We start from the raw sequence: 15,160 nt of genomic DNA, 5'->3' as shown, positions 1-15,160 counted from the left end.
ATCAGGAGAGATTCCAAAAGAGCCTCGAATGATCAAAATTATATAAAAGCATAATTATTCAAATACTGGTTTATTTATCATGAATTAATATATATGTTCATTTGAGGTCCCTTAAAAACTCCATTTAAATCTCAGCCATGCCACTTTTCACAATTTTCCCGCACAAAATACTTCCAGACCCATATACTTATAAGTCAAATTTAAAATTTTCAACCTTAAATTTTGGAGTTGATTTTGGGTTTTTTTCACAAAAATTTATTTTCAGCCTTAGCTTTTAAATCACTAAGAATACATACATAAAGTTTTTATTCATAAATTATTTTTTGTTGGTAAATGTCACGTTTTGGTCCTTTTGCATTAAAAAGCCAAACAACCACCCCTGCTGAAATCTTGGCAGCAACTTTGAAAAATAGAATCCATGTATCCAGATCTACCTCTTTAAAAAACCACTAGTTTTTATTCATGTTCGATACATGCACTTATAAACCCATATCAGAGGGAAAGTGAAGTTAGAGAATCTCAAAGGGCAGTTTGCTGCTCTCGAGACATTTAACTTTTTGCTACTCTTACGAATATTCATAACAGATTTGTCACTGGATCTACATATCATAGACTCATAAGGATCCATATGTCATAGACAACAGGTGACAAGTATATTTTGATCACTCATAAGAGTGGCAAAAAGTTAAATTTCCCGCTCCTCTTCAGCACCTTCTTCCTTCGCTGCCTCATTCCAAATGGGCTAGGCCTAACCATAAGCCCAACTCATTTACTACACGTTTGTTCTATTCCGTTTCGTTTCGTTTCGTTTGGCCTTTTAGCCTTTCTACAGGTAGAAAAAGTCTATTTAACCTTCCTCAGACTAATTGATGGTATTTTCTTTTTTTTTTTGAGAACTACTAATTGATAATTGATGGTATTTTCACGAGACAAGAATCAACTCGTTAATTAATTAATTCGCATCCCATCGGGGCTGGCTGGCTGGCTGGCTTGACCGAATCTTGAAGCCACTCTCCGCCGTCCGATCCGTCCCCCCCCCATCGCCTCGTCGTGCCCTCGAAGCCGTCTCGCCTCTCTCTCCTCCTCCGCCTCTCTCTCCTCCCGCCGTCGCGCCCGCCACGGCGAGTCCGCCGCCGCCGCCGATCGGGTGGGAGCAGCCGTCGCCCGATCCGATGGCTGCGGAGGAGCACGAGCACCCGGATGATCCTCCCAAGCCGCCCCCGCCCCCGCTGCTCGACCCGCCCGGATCGGACCCCGACGACCCCCTCCTCCTCCGCGCCGTCGTCCCTCCTCCTCCCCCGCCGCCGCCGCCGCCCCCCGCGCCTGCCCCCGTCCACCTCGGCCCCACCGCCGAGGCCGAGGCCGACGCCTTCCCTGCGGTGGCTCCCTTCGCCGTGCCCCCGGCCGTGGTGGAGGCGAACGGCAACTCCGAGAAGAAGAAGAAGTCGGTGCCCTTGTTTTTTTTTCTTTTCCAATTTACCTTTTTTCTGCAAAGCTTTGTTCTTTGCCTTCGATTTCCTCTTTTGGTTCGTTGCGTGCTGCTAACTCTTTTGCTATATGTGTTGTTTAGGAGGAAAGCGGATGAAGGGGAAGGGTGCAAGTCGTGCAGCTGCAAGAAATCCAAGTGCCTCAAACTGTAAGTTTTCTCTTCCTACCATAACGCATTGCCATGTTTGGCTTCTCATTGTTTGTGTTGTGTCTATTCCCTCCGTTCCATACTTCCATATATTATAACATTTTTTAAGTTTGCCTGAATTCATCCATGTATCAATGTATATGTTTTGTATATGTCTAGATTTATTAGCATACATATGAATCTAGACAAGATCAGAAAGTCTTATAACATGGAACGGAGGAAATATCGTTTTTGATTAGGTGCTAATTTGTTTTTCGGTTTCCATCTTTAACAACTCCTCTGTTGTTTTCATGTTATATTCTAGCTTCAGTGGTCACACTTTTGAGATCGTATGTATGATTGAGAAATGAGGAACAATACTTTTTTAATAATTTTAGTTTATCAATAACAAGGGTAGAAATTCCTTTCCACGGCGCTAACATGCAATTTAGTTTTTCATAGGGAGATATGTGAAAGGAGACTCGTCGTTTGTTTCAGTTTAAAATTTACTCTCATTTTGTTTCTGCCATATTCTGCTTTGAAGTTCAGCCTTAAACCACAACTCAATGGAGCTGGCTAATTTTGATTTTCCGTTTAACTGCCCATGAACTATATTAGTTCCATTAATAATTAATGTAATGCTTCACACCACTCACTGAGTTTGGGGAAGGGGGTATTTTTATGCATTGAGATGCATGTCAAGAAGCTGAACCCTGATGTTCTAGGCTGGTTTGCACACATCTGCATGCACCCCAATACCCCATCCCACCTCCTTCAGACCTAAATACGAACTCTAACCATCCAAGAGTTTGTGTGGAGAACCTTGGGTTATGTTTTCTTACTGCTAAGTAACCATTTCTTTCAGTTTGTAACTCTCACTTGCTTTATGTTGTGGCAGTTACTGTGTGTGTTTTGCTTCTGGATCAAGTTGTTCTGAATCATGTGGATGTGATCCATGTTACAACAAATCTATTCATGGTGTTGCACGAATTACACCAGTCTTGCCTTTTAGAGCTGTTCAAACATTAGAGGCTGGTCAAGATTCAACGGTATAGATTTTGCTCAAACATGATCGTATCATTTTGAATTATTTTCTGTTACTGTTTTCAGTGATCCTGATATGATTACTCTTTAGGAACAACTTATAAGATCCCCTATGGAGTTTGTTAGAAGAAAATGCACTTGCAAAAAGTCGGGCTGCCTTAAAAAATACTGCGACTGCTACCAGGTTTCATATCTAGCTCTATCCTATTGGTGTTAGTTTCTCATCTTGTGTCAACTCTTGACCATGGATATTGTTTTCTTCTGTTTGAAGGGAGGAGCAGGATGCTCCATCAACTGTAAATGTGATGATTGTAAGAATCCATATGGGAGAAAAGGTAATACAGTTGTGGTGCCAATCCGAGTTAATAAATTCAATTGTTTGACCCAGAATTGATTGGATATGCTGCAAAAGTTCTTTTTTAACTGTTTAGAGGGTTATTTGCACTGACCATAGCCTATAGGGGTTTATGGTTGATCTGCATGCTCGCTTTGAATGCTCTCGGAATTGAGTGGGGGGCAATATATGGTTGAAAGAGAAAAATACTGATTGTTATTTACTAATTGATGATTTTACAAAATCTGCACAGACAGAACTGTTCACCTTTTGCTGTCCAGACCCAGTAGCCAGTAGGGCTCATTGGTGAGGTGTTACTGAGAGAGCTGTATCATTTGTGGTAGTTAAGGTAGAAAATTATTCTGTTTTAAGTTACTTGAGATTACTGGTTAAGCATGACCTGTTTCTTTTTCCTGTCAGCCAAGTTCTGCTTGTCTCATTATAAGGCAAACTATCTTGATCATCATGGCAGAAGATGGAGCTTTCCATTCCTTGTTTGTCGCATTGTAGGCAAAATAACTTGACCATCATGGTAGAACAAGGAGCCTCCTGTTCCGTGATCAAGTTTAATTATTCTCCCCACACTTGCAAAATTACATTCTAGAACCAAACCACAACGTCTACACCTACTGCTTTGGTGAACCTGGCAGGCTGGTACACACAGACATAGGGAGTTCTGGACTTCTGCTCTTGTGGCTATGTATCTGTTTTAGTTAAATGCAGATGAATGTGTAAACCGATAAATATGCTAGATGTATTCACACCACCACTTTTTTTTTGTGAAAATCCTACAAGGAATATTTATAGAAACTACAAACTACGCAAAAATACACTGCAGTAATTAAGTCAGATTTTACCATACCGAAGTAAACTGCAGGTACATTATATAATAGTCTGATAGTAACAGCATGATGCTTGATTTCTCAGGGGACAATGTGTCACCACAAATAGAAATGGAAGCTATTGCATACTCATTCAACATATAAAGTTATCTTGTAGGATTCAGTTTATCCATGTATTGCTAGGATAGGTAATCCAGTCTTTTACTAGTGGCCACTGGTCAATACTCACTCTGGAATGATCCAATAAACTGGGACCTCCAAAATAGCATGTTTTCTGCTGCACGTTGAGTTCAAATAATATATTGTGTTGCAATTATTTTTTGATGACATTTATGGCCTCGCTGATGGGGATGCTTGATTTTTTTTGTATGAATTACAATATGTTCCTTAAATTTAAATATTCTTGTTCATATTCTGCAGTTGGTGTTATTTTAGATGGTACTAAAAATATTCTTGCTGGGCCGACACCAATTGAAAGGAATGGAGCAGAAGCTGATTCAAGTGACGATGAAGAAGATGATTATTATATGAACCGGCCACTCTCGCCTGTCTCCCCGTCTCCAGTATCCAGGGAGTCTTCATTCCAACAGGAAACTCTAGTTGGTGTCGAAGTCCAGACTATGAATGGGCATCTATACCCAAAACCGCTTACCCAAGTGCGGCCAGAATCATGGCAGATCACTAGAAGGCCTGCTGAGGAAGTGCGGGGAGAGGCATGGCGCTACTTGAGGAGGCCTAGTGAGGACGGAACATCTGATGTTATGGAAGGACATGCAGACCCCAAGTTTCAGAGAGACAATAAACCACCAGAGAACCATGTCCATGTGGATAGGTACAGCATCCCGCGGTGCATTGAGGTGATGAATGCCATGGCAGACCTCTCGCCGATTGAGAAGTCACTTGCACCGGACATCTTCTTGGATGCCAGCAACCGGGAGATTTTTCTTTCACTGACTGTAGATATTCGAACCATGTGGCTGAAGCGTAAGATGAAGAGCCTTGTGTAGAGATACCATGAAATTTTTCATCCGCATAAACTTGTCAACCATGTGATGTACTGTAGATATATCTAGTTTTCAAGAGTTTCTGAACCGATGTATCTAGTCCTAAATTATGGCACAGGCTATATTGCAGTCAGCAACAATAAATTCATCATGATCTTCAGGCTTCAGCTAGAAACTGATCTACTTATTGCTGCTGCCTCATTAGCTTAAAAATTGAGTAGATTTTTCTTTGTATTTGCAAATGACACCCTGTTATGGAATGCAAGAAGTTCGCAAGTACATTTTCTGTTATCTCCTAAACGTGTTCCTACTTGCAAGCATCAATCATGCCATTGCCATGCACACATTTTTCTTCATTAACTACAGTGTATAGTGTACTATATCCATGTGGCATTCTTAGTGAGCAGTCTTTCTCAATGCCATGGTGCTCTAAACTTCCAACTTGGATGCAAACTAAAGCTACTCATTGACCACACACATCCATGAGGTTGACACTTGACAGCCTGAGCTAGATGATGTGCCCCTGATCAAGAGCAGAACAATGCTGCAGCCAGCATGCTGGTGTGCAACAACAGCTCAGGTGACATGAACTACACAGTGCCAAGTGTGACACAGCTCCAATCAGGCTAAGATTGGGAGCCAAAGAGACAAACCTGGGAACATGAGAACATGTGAGCAATGTGGGGGGCGCCACTGATGAACACTGAACTGCCCCAGATGGAGTGCCGGCTCCTCACCAACCTAACCTTGATTGGTCTTGATCATCAATGCAAGCCATGGACCATGTACTACATCTGAACCAAAATCAGTGAGAAAATGGATGTCTATAGGCCATCACAAGTGCCTCGTGTTTGTCCTTAAGACAAACCGGTAAAAAAAAACACATCTGCATCAATATTACAATCCCTTTTTTTCAGTTTATGGCTGTGTTATTGCCGACACACTTCCTAAGCTTTTAGTTTCATTCATAATATTATTTTTGGAGAGCTCTTTGAAATCAACTTTTAAACTTTCTAATATTAATTCATTCGTTTGTACCCTCGATTAATTGTCAGAAACTCAGTTTCATCCGTCTTCCATCCGCTATAAGTTAAAGTTTTTTTTTTCCGGATTCTGTGAGGACCAGAACTGTTCCCTCTTGAATTACTGTATATTCCTGAAAATTACGCTGCGATCACTGATCGAGTGTGTGCCAAAAACGTTGTTGCACATTATAGACAAAAATGCGTTGACAAAAAGAATAGTCTTTTTCGATAACCCAGCAAATCCTTTTAGCACAATCATACATGATATGACAGCCCAACAATTCCAATTTTTTTATTTGGAGCCCATTGACGTTTGATCCATTGTGCTCTGTGCCGACATTTCAGTTTGGAGTACCACCAGAATTCCAGAAAGCAGGATCATCCATTTCCACTGTTTTCAACTTAGTTCTATAAGCCACTGATAAACATGTTTTTTTAAGAGTTTGTTTATCGTACTCTATATTCGGCATTAGCTTTCACGTCACTAACATATACTATATACTACCCCCTCCCATAATAACCTTATTTTTTATTTTTCCGTATCCAACGTTTGACCATTCGTTTTATTTGAAAAATTTATACAAAAACTTAAAAAAATTAGCTACGTATAAAATACTATTCATATTTTACCATCTAGTAACAATAAAAATATTAATCATAAAAATAATTCAAATAAGACGAATTGTCAAACGTCGGACACGGAAAAACGAAAAATGAGGTTATTATGGGACAGAGGTAGTATATAATTTTTACTGCATAAATTATTTTTTGGTTGCTGATAATCAATTGTATGGGGGAACGATGGAGGTAGGACAAAACTATTGGGAAAATAAAACTTCCATTTATCAAGCTCTGAAAAAGATTAGGCTACATGGGTTCCATTAGAGGATGCAAGAGGCAATTTACAAGGTGGCAGATGCTTGCCAAAGTGCAAGTAGAAGCAGGGTTTTCAGGGTCTAAAGGCACTGCATTACAATCACATATCCGGAACCCAGAAACTGTACTTGTCTAACACAATTGTGTGTTGTACATATGTATTAGTAATCAAAATTAAATCTTTTCCATTATAAAAAAAACATGATTAGTATACTGTCGAAGTACTGTCGGCTTGCTTAAAGCCTTAACTCGCCTGAATTTGTATGAAACTGCTAATGCATTGCATTACAGTGTCAAAAAATCAAGAATTCAGAGGATATACTTGTCGAGCGACAATGGTATGTCACTATGTTGCATATCTGTACTAGTTAAAGCTAAATCCTTGCCATTATAGATAGTCATCTTGTGGCTGTTCGAGTAAAAAAGAAAGAACATATTTACAAACTAAAAGTAAACTAAAAGTAATTTATAAATAGTATAAGCAAAAGGAAAAAATCCTTAAATAAGCATGATTAGTGGACTGAGGAATTAATTACTGTCGGCTTGTTTAAACTCTGAATTTTGCACTTTTGTTAATCTGATCTAGCTGAGTGCCTATTAGAAACACATAAATTTTACATAATTTTCGTAGAAAACAGTATATTTTTGGAACTTTTATTTACAATCCTCAGAAAACCGAAGAGGCTCTTTTCATTTCAACATCCTTCAAACTTTCATTTCATCTTCAGTAGGTCAGACAGAATGTCACATCGACACAGCTTACACCAAAAGAGAAGGTGAGAAAAATGTGCAATGGTTCATGGAAGTAAACAGCTTTTTGTGGGTCCCAGACGCCTGTGGGCTCCATCTGTACGGACTGAAGGTGGGGCCATGGGTCGGTGGGCCCAGCACAACACTGGAGTGTCACAAGCTGCAGCGAGCTCATTGTCAGTGAGTGGGCCCACCAGGCCATGCATGGAAAGCAGGGAAGAGGAACTGAACTGGATTTTGTGTTTCTGGCCGGCTTGTGCGCCACGCTTGCCCGGTTGCCCCCATCATGGCAGCTTGCTCCCTGTCCTCTTCACTTTTCCACCCCTTTTTTCTCTTTTTTTCATTGGCATTACATCTCAAGTATCAAGGTTACCAGTTTGTTTGATGAGAGAAAAAGGTTTAGTTGCCCTGATAAGCCATAAAAATAAATAAAAATAATTTGTAGACAGTTTTTGTATCTGTATTATCCAAGATTGAAAAAACAAGACCAAAAACAACCAAAATAAAAAAGTTCAGCTACTATTAAAGTATAAGTTTTAGAATTTACTTTTGATTACGTATGCCAACAAGTTGACGATAAAAGGAAAAATGTATTAACCAATTAACATAGATATACATAATGCAACGTTAACTAGAGTCACGTAAACCTCACAATAATATTATGCCATAATATATGGTTTGAGTTTATGCTCTATAATGAAAAATAGTTTAAATTGCCACTATCTAAATGAGGCTAATTATTAGCAACTGGTTCTCGGAGGAATGGCATAGAAGGATCTAAGAATACAAAACACACAAGTTGATAAATTCACATATAGTTTGTACAAGCGTGTACGTGTACATGTGAACAGTGAACATGGATAGCCAGGCTTTTTCATGTGCACATCACATCCCAAAAGGCCATGGATGGCAGCAAGATAATCAAGGAGATCACAAGCATGCATGCACCGGGTTGGAAAGGAAGATCCATGCCCAATTATCCACACATGCTTATCCCTTTCAGAAGAGGCACTAATAATTAAGAGAGCATGCATGCTTGCTTGCCACCACCATTTGTTACATATCTCTAGCTATAGCTATTTAATTTATACCTAACTTTTATTACTTGATCAAACATCAATATCTAAAATTAATTCCTCTTATATAGTCTTGAAGGAATAAACCATCTGACCTAGTATCGTCTGAGTTTGAGTGACTAACATTGAGCATCATACCTTCATGGCTTACATATCAGCGTCAGAGAGCAATACGTAAGAGAAGATTTATCTCTGTTAGGGTTGTAAACTTACATTATTTACATTATTTGTTCCTTCTATATCATATAAACCCTAATCACCTGGTTTGGATCATTAAAAAAAAGAGAAGTGGTACCTCTTACATCCTAAACGGTGGTTGTCTTTTGACACACACCTATGTAAATATCTGTATTATTAAAGATGATATATGCAATACATTGTTTTCTCCCTATATATAATTGCAAGCAAACATAAATGCCATGATATTTTAGGCCGGGTTAGCAAGTTTGAGGAAAGTTTAGGCAAAAGATTTTGTCCCTATGATAATTAGTCCCGACCTCCGTCCATATCCATTGCCGATCATCTAACATAAATTGGTGGTTGAATCCTAACTTGCTCATAAAACATTGGGATGCTAGATCCCAAGAGGGAGACACTAATTAAATGTGTGCTATATAGCTAGCTAGCTAGTTCACCTAACCACACATGCCTGCATCAATCTAATCACCCAAAATTTTGATGGGCTAGCCACATTTTAGATTAATGCGACTCTAATGCAACGAAGATCTGTTGGAGTTCTATAGTAAAGGAACTTGATAAAACTATGTTTAACTATAAGTCTTTTCAAATATTTTGATGGATACTATCTCTGTTTCATAATGTAAGATATTTGATTTTTTTATGGTAACGTTTTATCATTCGTCTTATTTAAAAATTTAGTACAAATATAAAAATGACAAGTCATGCTTAAAGTTTTTTTATAATAAAGTAAGTCACAAGCAAAATAAATGATATTTTCATAATTTCTTGAATAAGACAAATGATCAAATATTAAAAAAATTAAATATCTTACATTATAAAACATGACAAAGTGATCTATATATATGGACGTGCTAGGCTGAACTGGCTGTGGCTGCAACGTAGATTTTTTTCTCTCGTAGAATTTCTCACGGTTATATTTTTATTTTACTTTTAAATATATTTCAACAGATACTGCATCACTCTTCTATAAAAGGAGGCACATAGAGCTACCTTTGAGCACAGTTGCTTAAAAGTTGCAAATAGAGCCTTCAAATTGTCAGGTTAATGCATGGCCATCAAATATGCATCATTTGGTGTTGGAACACAAATAAAGGCTTAGAAGCTGCAAAAGTTAGCTGCCCAATTAATTGTTAATTAAGCTTGGGAGAGATCAGTGGACAGCCACAGCTATGCATGAATGATCATGGATGCTAGAAATGGGCTTTTTGAGTGTATCAGCATCAGTTGTGGGGGACTGTCCGGGCAATGTCTGACTCAGCAAGACCCCTCTTGTACTTGCACAGACTGCAAATGGTGTGATCTTGACAGCGAAAATTGTTGCTGATTATACTTCAGTTATGCAACTTAATTAGGATAATCGATTCTTAATCAGTTTTTTTCCAGGGCCTGTTTAGTTTGAACAGAAAGAGATATATCATCAAAAACTTTATGTGAAGAAAAGCATAACATTAATTAGGTGTTGTCACATTCAGAATGGCTGCTCATCCTTAATTAGTCTTCAGGAAAATAATATTTAGTCTTTAGGAAAACAAACGTTAACTACCCTGTTATGAAATTATGAATAAATGTTGTTTTTATCTTTGGGCTTTTTTACTTCATTGCTATTTTCTGCCTTACCAAATTCCGGTAATTTGTCCAGACAACAACCTAAAAACGTCATTACCAACACTACGTACCCAACCAAAATTTGGTAATCCAGTATCTTCCTCCCTCAAAATCCTACCAAAACTGCAAACGTTTCGAACTAAACACCACTCAACCTTACCATACGTTGCCAAAATTTTAAAGTGAAATTTTTTGGCATTATCAAATACACCGGTAAGTTTTATCTCCTGCGTGTTCTAGAATAAATATTGGCAAGTTTTTATTGCAAACAAAGTGAACACACCCGAAATACACACAATTCTTTTTTTTCACAAACACGCAAAAGAATTGTACGTTAGTAATACACACAGTTTACCTAGCCAGCAATGTACCACTTGAGCAGCCTATTTGTAAGTTGCTTCTTGGAGAGGTAATTGTATGTCATGATCTTGATAGGGCACCTAACAAACACTTAATTACCTAGCTACCTCTTGGCAGGGTCACCGACAGTCCCCAACTCAAGCAATCTTCACCCTACTTTTGCTCCTGATTAAGGTGAATTGCAGGAAGAGAAATATAATTAGCACTGCAGTTAATTTACAGATAAAAAACAGCTACATGTAAATTTTGCAGAATGACACCAATTATACATTTATGTATGAGTCAATAGACTCAATAAATTCAAAAATGGACACTTATTGTACATTTATGTATGAGTCAAAAAATTCAAAACGGACACTTATTATACATTTATGTATGAGTCAACAACTTGAAATTTGAACCCAATTTTTCCTTCAATCTTAATGGAATTAATTTGGCTATGGCCAGCCCAGCTGAAATTAAAGAAGTAAATAGCAAATATAGGACGGCTTTTCGTACAGAATCATTAACATGCGTGCTGCAATTTGTGTACTGATGAACACTGCAATTTGCACTGTTTTTACTTATCCTTTTCTTATTATACTTTTGGGATTTGCATGGACCCTAAAGTGTACCTATATCAAAAAGATCCATTCCCAGCAGGGAATGCATCCTTTTTTTTTGTTATATTGAAAGTTCATCCAACTAGCTTCTTGCTATTAAATAATTCACCAACCTTCAATTTAATTTGTGTGATTTCAGCAATTAAATTGCTCACCAAATCAAAGAATCTGGGAATAGTGTCTCTATCGTGTTATCATGCCTTGTGCTCTACTATAAACTTTTATTTGTGGGCGCAACACATTGTTAATCATTTGACAGTGTTTTTTCTATTACTGAAAATTTTTGACAGTGTTTAACCAGAGTGGCTATGGTTCCTTTTCTTTTCTTCTTTGTACAACCTAAGATATTTCTGTCAAGGTATTTTTTTAAATGGTATGATATGGAGTTATCGAGCTGAACTTGAGTCTAGAAAAACAAGCTGAACTATCTTGCTCGAGTCACTCTTGCTGTAGAATGCTAGAATAAGTGTTCAAAACCATCTATGTCCCTATTTGTAGGATTTTTGTCAATCGTAGCTTCTACCTAGTTCCTTTAGACATATAACACAAAAGTTCCTTCAAATTAAAAGGTGCAAAATTTCATTTCAGATACTAAGACTCGACAGTTCTATTATATATACTAGATTATCCTAATTAAGCTTTTATGTACACTTTCCAAACGGTTGAACGATACATTTTTGATAAAAAATTTCTATATATAAGTTTATTATTTCATATTATAGAGTATACTTTTAATTTATAGTAGTTAATTTTATCATTTATACTATTAATTAGCTATAAAAATAAATAATCTTTCATCACGAAAAGAGCACACCACTAGCCTAACGCTATGGTGGCCATCGTTTTTGCTTTTGATCATAATAGCAAAATGACATATTTACAAATAGAAAATAAATTATGAATAAAATATTTATATACGTGTTCTTACCGATCTGTAAGGAAAGACTGGAAAATAAATTGTGATGAAAAAACATCAAAATCAACTCCAAATTTATGTTTGAAAATTTAAATTTTGTCTTATAAGCATAAACATAAACGAAAAGATGAAGTTATTATCTATTTCCGTCATCCTAAAATAAGTTTATATTTTTAGTTTAAATTTTTTAAAAAATAAAATTATTATAAGACAGAATACTCACAGGTTGTTTCTTATGATCTCCAGTTTTCTGAACATGGCATACGTCTAGGCTTGGTGAGAGCTTATCTAGTTTCAACATTACGTCTGCTCCTGCTGTAAAGGCTGAATCTTAACATTGTCAGTAAGGAGTGTTGCACATGAGTGTTACTTAGAGACTCAACCAAAGCTACGACCTGTCCTAAAATAAAATTACGGTCAATCAGCAGTGTAGCTGGAAACTCTTGTTGCCTGTACTGTACCTTTTTTTTCGCTAGGTGATATCAGTAAAAATCCATAAAGTTCGGCGAGTACATACAAAAATACACTATCTAGCACGCTCCCAAAATTTTTTAGCTTCTCATGGTGCTTATAAGCTAAAATTTAAATTTTTAACTTTAAATTTTAGAGTTAATTTTAAGGTTTTTTTTCATCGAAGTTTATTTTCCAGCTTTGGTTTTTAGATCACATAGAATACGTATACAAAATTTTATTCATAAATTATTTTTTATTTACAGGTATGTCACAAACATGATTTACAGTAGTAAATAATTGAACTGAATCCCCCCCCCCCCCTCAGGAAACTGTGATTTCGTCATGATCTGTAACAACTGAAACAGGTTACAGGTAACCCTGACTTCTATTTCTTTGGTACAAAGATCCACACGTGCCAACCAGGATTGCTTTTTTTTTTAAAAGAAATTAACATCCGAACATGACAGTGAGTTCTTACCCATTTTTAAATTAGAATAAGATAATTGACTTAGTTTATCAGGGAAATTGAGCACGAAAGACTTACCATTGAATGGTTACAGTAGATTGTAGTGTTGTTTAGAGAACTTAATTTGATACTCCCTGTGTTCTCACAAGTAAGCATTTCTGATATCTGAATATTATATTAAAATATTAATATTTTTGTTAGTATTAATAACACAACTTATTTCATCAATCACTTATGATTCTATATTCTTTTCATTCGTATCCTTTCACTTTCATTAATTTTCCATTTATTAAAAAACACCATAGTCTTCTTCCTTAACGTTAATCTCTTCAAAACAATAAACAATATAGATATGCTTATATCTTAGGCAAATGGCAGCATACTACAGCATTAAATAAATCGAAATGCAGTGACAGGCTTAGTTAATTGAGCTTGACTGGAGAATATTTACTGACAAATGGCTGGGCACTACATATATTATTGACCAATGAAGTGATGAATTCCTGGACTATAAAAATATTAGCAATGTGGTAGGAGACTGAGGGAGAATAGAATAGAAGACACTTTTTTTGCTAGGAACAAAATAAAAAACAGTGAGTATAAAGGTAGACAACAACCATCAACTGTGCTGCCCAGTGAGGAGAAAAGAGGACAAATGACAGCAAGACCGATGTACTTAAATCTGCAAATATGCCTAGTGTGCTTTGTAAACCCTGATTATTCAATGTCTCTAGCTTTTCTGATTCTACCACCTTCATAGCTCTCATTCCTGCCTCCACTAATACCCATGCTTAAACTAATGCATGCTCTAAACAATGATTAGCACTGGTGGTTAGGTACACAATCTCTCTCACACAAACACTAACTACAGTCTGTAAATAGCTCCTTGCAATTGCCAGGAACCATGATGCTTATTGACTGATAGTCCTGAAAACAAAACAGTTTAAATCAGTCAGTGAAATCTTTTTGTTGAGAGAATGAGTAAATGTATCTATTATAAAGAAGATACAGTGCAATTAAGTTTAAAATGATATACTAACATTTGCTCCAGGTTAGATCTTTGAGAGACAAAACTTTACAAACCTTCTTAGAGATTAAGTTATCCCCTAAACTACATCTACTGTGTCACATTAAAATCATGTTTCAACTAATGGTCTATAAATCGGTTTTTGGGACCTTTAGGTTCATAATTAGTTAAGGGTACTTTAGAAAAATTAGCCCTGTTTCTTTCAGCTTGAGATTATTATAATCTAGATTATTGAGAGTAAGCTGAAAGAAACACTTATTGAAGTAGCTTATTATAATCTGATAAGCTCATTTAGGTAAGATTTTTCTATCTTATTGGCTGAAAAATTACCCACCATGCCACCCCACTCTCTCTTTAGACTTGCAAACCTAATAATCTATGTTCTAATAATCTAGAAAAGAAACAACTCACAGCTTATTCCACGATTATAACAATCTAGTTTATAATAATCTAACTCAATAATCTAGATAATAATAATCTTAAACCGAAAGAAACACACCCTAAACGGAGAAGATGAACCCTTTGCTGGGACAATCTGGTTATGCATCTCCCTAATATTTCGCAGTTTTAAGCTCTTTCTACCGTTCAATTCCCAACGTTCAGAAGTCTCAACAAATACTCGAAATTTCCTGCAAAATGCAAACTGACCACAACGGTAACAAATCGTATAAACCCCCAAGATTATCACTCTGAAAAAAAAATACAGATATGCCTCCAAAATTTCTCGACTGACAGTCTGACGCTCCATTAGTAATTTCTGGCCTGCTTTCCCCTCTTTAAAAAACAGTAAAAAGGTGAAAGTAACAAAGTAATTTCTGAGCACAACAAGCCCCACATCCACGGCTCCACATCACTGTTCATGTTCTAGCAAAATCAAATTATTCGTCCAAGAAAATGTAGCTGAATCGCTTTAATCTTTGTCCTTACTTTTCTATAAAAACTAGAAATAAATAAACAATCAATA

At 36.9% G+C, this 15,160-nt stretch overlaps 1 protein-coding gene across 1 annotated transcript; it reads left to right on the top strand.

The window, feature by feature from the left end:
* The first annotated feature begins 1,037 nt into the window (after positions 1-1,037).
* On the top strand, positions 1,038-5,130 carry LOC102709050 (protein lin-54-like). The gene is made up of 6 exons (XM_015842871.2): positions 1,038-1,444; positions 1,571-1,636; positions 2,514-2,664; positions 2,751-2,843; positions 2,931-2,994; positions 4,256-5,130. Exons 1-6 carry the CDS (start codon positions 1,173-1,175, stop codon positions 4,840-4,842), a joined length of 1,233 nt encoding a protein of 410 aa, XP_015698357.2. The 5' UTR covers positions 1,038-1,172; the 3' UTR covers positions 4,843-5,130.
* Positions 5,131-15,160: the final 10,030 nt, after the last annotated feature.

Source organism: Oryza brachyantha, chromosome 12, assembly GCF_000231095.2.
Source record: "Oryza brachyantha chromosome 12, ObraRS2, whole genome shotgun sequence".
NCBI lineage: Eukaryota > Viridiplantae > Streptophyta > Magnoliopsida > Poales > Poaceae > Oryza > Oryza brachyantha.
This window is presented reverse-complemented; position numbering and strand designations above follow the sequence as displayed.